General features: G+C 38.3%; 1 long non-coding RNA gene and 1 gene segment (V, D, J or C); both read left to right on the top strand.

Moving 5' to 3' along the window:
- Window positions 1–5,462: 5,462 nt before the first annotated feature.
- Window positions 5,463–6,017, top strand: LOC145422634 (T cell receptor beta variable 29-1-like). The segment is given in 2 exon segments: window positions 5,463–5,526; window positions 5,677–6,017. Coding segments are annotated over 2 exon segments (405 nt in total).
- A 32-nt stretch (window positions 6,018–6,049) lies between these two features.
- LOC145422394 (uncharacterized) lies at window positions 6,050–6,859 on the top strand. The gene is made up of 3 exons (XR_013903677.1): window positions 6,050–6,440; window positions 6,559–6,612; window positions 6,721–6,859. It is a non-coding gene; the product is annotated as an uncharacterized LOC145422394 (long non-coding RNA).
- Window positions 6,860–8,842: the final 1,983 nt, after the last annotated feature.

The raw sequence follows: 8,842 nt of genomic DNA on the forward strand, positions 1-8,842 counted from the left end.
TCACTTTGCACATATAAGTCAGTTGTATTACATTTTACATTCTCTTTATGTAAAAAGCTGTCAGTAGGAAACTATAAGAATGTGAGTGTACACGTAACAACAGTCATCTGTGTACTAAAGAAGGTCAAAGCAAAAAAGTCAAACCAGGGCATGGAACCCTGCAGAGGAGTAAAGTGCAACAGCAGAGGAGAGGATGTGGTCACAGAGCAGCCTGCAGCTCGCTCTCTGTGCTGAGAAACGACGGAGGTGCAACCTTCCACTTTACCACAACCTCCGGCTCACAGTGTGCACCTGCAGCTTTGCATCAACTCCCCGCTCTGCACATCAATGAGCAAACAGATGGAAAAACTTCCATTTCTGTGTTAACCAAAGCAATAAAATTACAACACCTACAACAGCTCTTAACTCTGATGTGGAACAGATATTTCTATTTGAATCTTTTTAGTTGGAGCAGATAAGAAATGTAAAGTTAATTGTGCTGCTGTCAAATGGCAACTATTTTTTGAATGCATGCTTAAGCAATGAAAAAAAAAAACCCCACTGAGGGTGTTTGAGTGAAGGCAGTTACACAATAGCTTTTGTCTAAACCGTTCACTACATCTTGTTTTTCTTGTCAGTGCCCCGGTAAGATGAAGAATGTGTTCTACTTTCCTCATTTGCTTCCTTTAAAAACATGTTTGCGGTTGCTCCTGTCAGATAAACAGAAAATAACATCTGTGAGGCAGCAACGGAAATATGGAGCTATAAACACGTGCAAGATAATTATAGCTCCTTTGGGAAACCTTGATCTTTATAGGTGGAAATTTTCCATATCGTTCATAATTTAAATGTAAATATTTATGATTTTAGAATAACAGAGCAAAGATAATGCATTCCAAAAACTATACAATAACTTAATAATCAACTGTATTTGAAGATTCAATTAAAAGAGAGAACTATGCAATCTAAAGTATAGTTATTTTGGTCATTTTTATAATGGCTGTAGAGAGCTCAAACGGAAACATCCTGTAACAAAAGTATTCAAACTGCAGAGTCTCAACTCTGACAAGGTATTTTTGTTTTTGTGTGTTTTGTTTGTGTACAAATATTTTTCAGGTTACAAAGAAATGACAATAAGAAAGTTTCCTAGAACACTATGGATATGCATTATTATTGGTTTTTCTATCACATTTACCAAGAGAGGTAACTCATAGGATAATGTTTGTTACATAAAACTAAAGGTGAAATAAAAATAATAAAAAACAGACGCTAACTCACTTCAGCAAACACAGAAACAAAATGCTGCATCCTCATGTTCAGTTTCAAGCAGGGACTCTGCAAAACTCTTCAGGCACCCTTCTTTATATTTTCCTAAGAAAATGGGAAATAGGTGCAGACATTTATTGAAACATGCAAACATAGAGCAGAGCCAGGCTTAGGGAGGGAAAGCCTAGAAAAGTGCTCTGGGGACAATATGGAACTAGGACCCCTTTAAGATATGACAGGCTTGATTTTTCATAACCTTATATGTGAAGAAAAGAATTTCAAATTAAATTCAGGATTTAACACTGAGCCAATGAAGAGAAGCTAATATGGGAGTAAAATTATCTTTCTCATCCCTCATTGCAGCAAGAGCACTAAAAATACGAAGCAAAAATTATTCTAAAAAGTGTGGCAGCGTGTTTGGGATTGTTGGGTTGTTGATGCTGAAAAATGAATCTGTTTCCAATAGTATGTGCTCCAAATGGTGATGAAAAGCAGACTAAAATCTGACAGTAGTTTTCTATGTTCTTCGTTCTTTCAATTTTGACAAGATCTCCAGCACACAGTTTCAATGAGAAATCATATAGAGAGATAAGATAGATTTTCCACACTGGGGAAATTCTATGCTTTTGAACAGTCTGATAGTAATAAATGTATAAAGATACAATCTAAAATTGTTTCATTCATCCCTTGAGTTAGGTACATTTTTGTGCATAAATGACTCAGGTGTTTAGTGGTGTTAAGTAGAAACAAAAACAAAAACATCTTGAAAGAGGCCCAATCATGTTTCTCCCACTGAGAACGCTACGTCCAGATGAACAGAATCAGTCTTTTTGGGAAAACCAAAATAATTCCTCTGAACTAGACTGAAAATAAGTAATGAGAGAAAGCAGCCAAAGTTGAGCCAATGTTCAACAAACTAGAAAAGAACTGGGAACTATTGTTCAAGACAACAAAAATGCAAACGGAGGGGTGGTCTTAGACTTCTGCACATCACTGTAAACGAAATCTTAGTTATGCTGCATCACTGTAAACGAAATCTTAGTTATGCTGCATGACCCCTTGTTGTACAAACTCATGTTTTGTATTCAGAGATGCAAAAATAGTGACGAAGACATCATCGATTCAATTCAGTTAATCTATCATACATTAGAAGCAGCACATTTATTTTGTGTGTGTACTGAAGTTGTATTACAGTATTTATTACAGTATTATTGCAACAGTTACATCTGTTACACTTCATCCAAAAAAAAACCCCACAAAAAACTATTAGAAATTATATCAGGCAAAGGGAATGCTGATTCTTCATTATATGTATACTTCTTAAAAGAAACAAAGAGGCACAACAGATGTGTAGATTCTATGAAAAGTGAACAGAATTTCCACAATATTATTTCTTCTTCCTCTCCAGCTAACTCTTCAGATCCATTTATTGGCACTGTTTGATGGCATCCTGACAGTTATACTCACCTTGTCTGAGCTTCTGCTCAGTGAAGTCTGTACATGTGTACAGTCTGCAGGATTCAGCTCAACAGATCTCAGGGTGACCTCTGCTGGATAAACCTGCGCGACAGCAGTCAAAGCATAAAGTCTCTGACAGTGATTTCAAGGAGAGTAAAGTAAGAGTAGAGTTCTGCTCATGTAAACTGTTGTCATGACTTAATTTAAATGTCCAAACTGGCCTTTGAAGCAGTTTGTTGTTGAATTCAGAGCATGTATGAAAATCAACTATTGCAAGTTTTACAATCATGAAATACTCACAAACTCCTGCAGACATCTTCAAAAAAATTCTAAGATACTTCCCAAACTAACTGTACTTGAAGGAGCTGCAGAAGACACCTTTTAAGGAAATAAGAAAAGGGCTACTTATACTCTTGCTTGCAATTTCCCCAGTATGCCTATTACCTACTAATAAAATTAGCTGTTCTTCTATAAGCCATAGTGTCTGTTCTCACCCACTTTCACAGAAGTGTCAGCGTTTTCTCATCTTATGTTTTAAACAGTCTTCATTTTTCTTTTTTAATGTATATTGGACTAGATGCAAGATAATAAAAAATTATTAGGGAAGCTGGGGAATCTGATGATTCAAGCTTTTACAATGGCATTTACAGAAACCTGTTAATGTGCTTTTATTGTATTTATTTGTTCAATTAGAACAATTTATATGTATAAAAACTTCCCAGACTTCAATATTTCCTTCTTGTTTCCACATCGTTAGTCTACTGTTACTACATTATTACTAAATTATGATCGTAAGTGTTATTCTTTACATCTTTAAGCACTAATGTGTGTCTGTGATTTTGAAAAAAAAAAAAAGGATAACCAAACATTGTATCGCATGATGAGATCAAATATACTGGGATGTACTGAAGGGGGATCCACAATACCACCACGCCAACATAGTTACTGACAATTCACAGTGCAGGGACACACTCACCAGCAGGTCTTTATTTAATCTGTGTGAAGCTGTGACAATATGGAATTCTGCACTGTTATACACACGCAGGTTGTGTTGATGGGAATGATGACAGACAGACCCCCATACTGTCGAAATAGAGACACAGCAGAGAGCTGAACAAAAACTTCTGCAAGTTGCAAATTAAACAGATTACTGTTAAAGAGATTAGAGTATTTTTGCTTTTAAATTACATTCTTTTTGGTTTGTGTACTGTATTCTTTGATATATTCCTAACATAGTCTGAATATTAAAATGAAACATAACAACTACAATTAACTTGTTGCATCTCTCAGAGATGAGTGACAACCACCTGCACCAACCACATTCAAAGACTTACTGATTACACTGTTTTAATTTATATTGATAAAAAATATATTAATTATTGGCAAAATTACGTTAATCAAAAATCAGTTTCAGCTCATACTATACTCATATTTATATACATCAACAAACCCAGCCTACAGAAAGAAATGGTAAATGGTAAATGGCCTGTATTTATATAGCGCTTTACTAGTCCCTAAGGACCCCAAAGCGCTTTACATATCCAGTCATCCACCCATTCACACACACATTCACACACTGGTGATGGCAAGCTACATTGTAGCCACAGCCACCCTGGGGCGCACTGACAGAGGCGAGGCTGCCGGACACTGGCGCCACCGGGCCCTCTGACCACCACCAGTAGGCAACGGGTGAAGTGTCTTGCCCAAGGACACAACGACCGAGACTGTCCAAGCCGGGGCTCGAACCGGCAACCTTCCGATTGCAAGGCAAACTCCAAACTCTTGAGCCACGAAAGCATGTTTTACATCAGCCCACATGATCAATGTTGCACACTGCAGTGACACACCTACCTGTATATCTTCATATCAGTGTAACTACACTGACAGAATAAAGACACTCTTAGTTTTAGAACATGGCTATCACCAGACACAGTCTGCTCAGCTTGTTGGTATCTGTGCTCTGGATAAAAGGTATACTAGTGTAAGACTATCATGCATATTCTAGAAATCTAACATTCTGGGAAACTGTCTTCTGCAAGAGTTAAAATGTTTACTTCTTTAACTTTCACTCCTCTACACACAGGTGGTGCTGATGGAAGTGATGTCCAGCAGACACTCAGTCTGTGGGACAGGGAGGGTAAAAGTGCAACAATGCAGTGTAATCACACGAAGGGTAGTGACTATCTCCGGATGTACTGGTTCAGACAGCTACCTGGAGAAACCATGACACTAATTTTGTTTGCAACAACGGGCAAAAAAGATAATGAGCATGACTATGGAGATTTTGGCACAGAGAAATTTTCAGCCAGCAAGACTGTTGCTGAGACTGGGACATTCACAGTGAACAAACTAGAGCCAAAAGACCAAGGATGGTATTTCTGTGCTGTGAGTAAACACAATGATACAAACAGAGCAGAGAGCTGAACAAAAACCTCTGGGCAAAGTTCCCATTACCTGCTCTGCTGTAGGGAAACCTCAAGTACGACCACACACAGTCTAACTATAATCTGATGCACTCAAAAATGTCTGCAGTAACGTCAAACCTCTGTCATTGCCTGATCTATTGAAAATAATTCACATAATCATAATCAAAGGTACTGAAAAGAATTAAAGTTAATGTACTGGGATGTCCTGAAGGGGGACCCACTGTACCACTATGCTATCAACATCACTGACAATTCACAGCGCAGAGACACTCCCATCAGCAGCTCTTCATTTAATCTGTGTGAGACTGTAGCTCAGTTTCTGAGCAACAAAAGATGGATGTCATCATCAATAAACAAGTTCTCTTCACATTGGCAGTCTTCTTGCTGTGGGAATTGGGTAAGTTGCAACAAAATCAACATTCAAACTTATATAGAGTTGCATTTGTCATGCTGCAGTAAATATACTTTAATCATATTTTGATATGATGCTGAAGGATGTGAGCAATCAGAGTTCAATATGGCATTCTGTACTGTTATACACACATAGGTCACGTTGATGGGAGTGATGTTACCCAGACCCCCATACTGTGGAAATATCAGGGTGACAGTGCAACAATGAGCTGCAACCATACAAAGGGTGATCTCTATTTCCAGATGTACTGGTACAGACAGCTGCCTGGAGAGACAATGAAACTAATTGTGTTCACAACAAGAGGGAAAAAAGATGATGATCAAGACTTTGGAGAGTTCAGTAAAGAAAAATTCTCAGTCACCAAGCCAACTGCTGATAAAGGGACATTCACAGTGAAGAACCTGCAGCCAAATGACAAAGGATTGTATTTCTGTGCTGTGAGCCAACACAGTGATACAGACACAGCAGAGAGCTGAACAAAAACCTCAGTGCAATGTTCACAACTGTTACATAAACGGTAGGGGGACCTCAGACACCACAAACATTCCCAGATATAAATGGTTTTCCCCATACATGTTTCTGGCACAGTTACTAACAAAATCACAGAACAAGATTAAATAGTGCAAAGAGAATTGCAGCAGAAGTGATCAATTAGATGAAAATATTGCTTCACACTGTTAAATATGCAGTCACACATAAGGTTGTATTATTACAGTGAAGCACCTGGTGTTACAAGATAAAAATATTCAAACACATTCCCACCTGTGACTCATCTCTGCTGTCATACCACACCTCCCAACACAGAAAAAGACTGAGTCTGGTCTCACAGTGTTATCAGAACACAATGATGTTCACAGCTGCTCTCATCAAACTGTCTGCAGCTTTGCTCTGGTTTGGAGGTATGTTTCATCGTGATGCTGAAGACTAGATAACCTGTGTCTTCAGCTTTAATCTAATGCTAAAATTTCGTGGTGTTCATGAGGCACTGTATCATAATTTGATTTTTCACACCTACAGGTCTAACTGATGGGAGAGATGTCTCTCAGACTCCTCTGCTATGGAAGTCAGAGGGTCAGTCTGCCACAATGACCTGCAATCACACTAAGAATTTTGATTACTCTCAGATGTATTGGTATCAACAGCTGCCAGGACAGAAAATAAAGCAAATTGTTTTCACAGCTCCAAAAATTCAGCATACTTATGAAAGTGGCTTCAGTGAGGAAAAGTTTCCAGCAACAAAGATCAGTTATGAGACTGGATCTCTGACAGTGGAGAAGCTGGTGCCTGGAGACAGTGGAGTGTATTTCTGTGCTGTGAGTAAACACAGTGATGCAGGTGGATTAAAGAGCTGCACAAATACCCAGACTATGGTTTCACAATGAACTGAAGACATCAGTGTGTTTAATTATCTGTAGGGGGCACTCAATGCTCATTGTTCAGATTTACAGTCATACTAAGCAATATCTGCAGTAACTATGGGTATGCAATCATAAAACTCCTCTGCAATCTGGACGCATAATTTTCTTGTGCTGCTACAGTCAGAATGAACAGAAAAATAAGCATAAATACACAAACAAATCACAACATTAATTTTGGACAAAGAGGAAAGTATACTTACCTTCAGTGTTAATTGTACGATATTTACGCTCACACACCCCTCACGATATATAAACAAACTTTTAGAAATTGCCTTCCAACAACACACGTGAAATAAAAACCAACACACATGTAAATGAAGACTGAGTTTGGTCTCACTTTCTCCTGATTTACCTGAAAAAAATGTAATTAAATTGGATAGCTGTTTGTTTAAAGAAGGATTGTGCTTATCATATTGTTGTTCAAGATCAGAACTGACCACATGTGTTGTATCAGGTCAGTTAAAGCCTGATTCCCCAAAATTTTAAAGAGACGCTTGCTTCAGTTGAGCAATTCTCACGTCACCAAACTCAACCAACCGACTTCACAGAATGTCACACACTGTGACAGTGACACACCTACCTGCAACTCTTTATAGCTGTGTAACTACACTGGTAGATGAATGTGACTCTCAGTTTTAGAACATGACTATTATTGGACACAGTCTGCTCAGCTTTTTGGTATTTGTGCTCTGGATAAAAGGTAAAATCCAATATTATTCTAAAAATCAGAAATGAACAAACTTTATGAAGCTGTCAACTGCATGAGTTTAAATTTCCACCTATGTAACTAGTACTGTTATACACACAGGTCTGACTGATGGAAGTGATGTTGAACAGACACCCTTACTGTGGGAAAGGGAAGGTGAAAGTGCAACAATGTGGTGTAATCATACAAAGGATGCTACTTATCTCTGGATGTACTGGTTCAGACAGCTGCCTGGAGAAACCATGACACTAATTGTGTTTGCAACAACAGGCAAAAAAGATGATGAGCACGACTATGGCAATTTTGACAAAGAGAAATTTTCAGCCAGCAAGCCTGTTGTTGAGAGTGGGACATTTACATTAAAGAACCTGAAGCCAGAAGACAAAGGATGGTATTTCTGTGCTGTGAGCCAACACAGTGATACAGACACAGAAGAGAGCTGAACAAAAACCTCAGTGCAAAGTTCCCATCATCTGTAGGGAAACCTCAAATACTGCCACACAACACTGTGGAACTGCCAAATACAATTCTTCATATATCTGTTAGACCTGTTGTTTCTATTGCAGTTTGCTCAGATCACAAGAATAATCACTGATGCTATACTGGAAGTTCATTACCTTACATTGCATTACAAATCACAAGATACGCTCTTATGTTACCTTTGTAGTTATGCTAGAATGTATTTCTTTTATTTTAGAGTTGTTGGAAGTCCTGTAAAATATGTCCCTCTGTTTTGAGGGACAAATCTTGAAGCTCTTTAAGGCAGATAGAGTGAGCTGCACGGCATCATAAAATTCCCTAGTCTCTTCACAGAATGTGCAAAACACAACCTCTCATTTGATGATTTGTTTATGTTCCAAATTTTAAACCGTCTCACACTTCTGATCTGCACTGCTGCCTGCAGTTTAAACTCAAAACACAGCTGTAGAGCCTGGGGACAAATTTACTCATCACTTCCCAAGAGTGATGTGAAAAGCTGAGCCCAAAGCTACGACACCAAGGTCTAACTATGTTCTGCTGATGTAACACATCCATGCAAATGTTAGTTATCTGACCGTACTGTGTTCAGCACTCACAAACAACACAGTGATCCAGTATTTTTGGTATCAGTACAAAAGTGACTGGGATTACAGGGAAATAGTACATGGTTATTACCCTAGCCTGTGTCTTATCATAC

The sequence above is a fragment of the Astatotilapia calliptera genome, chromosome 19 (assembly GCF_964374335.1).
Source record: "Astatotilapia calliptera chromosome 19, fAstCal68.1, whole genome shotgun sequence".
NCBI classification, from domain to species: domain Eukaryota; kingdom Metazoa; phylum Chordata; class Actinopteri; order Cichliformes; family Cichlidae; genus Astatotilapia; species Astatotilapia calliptera.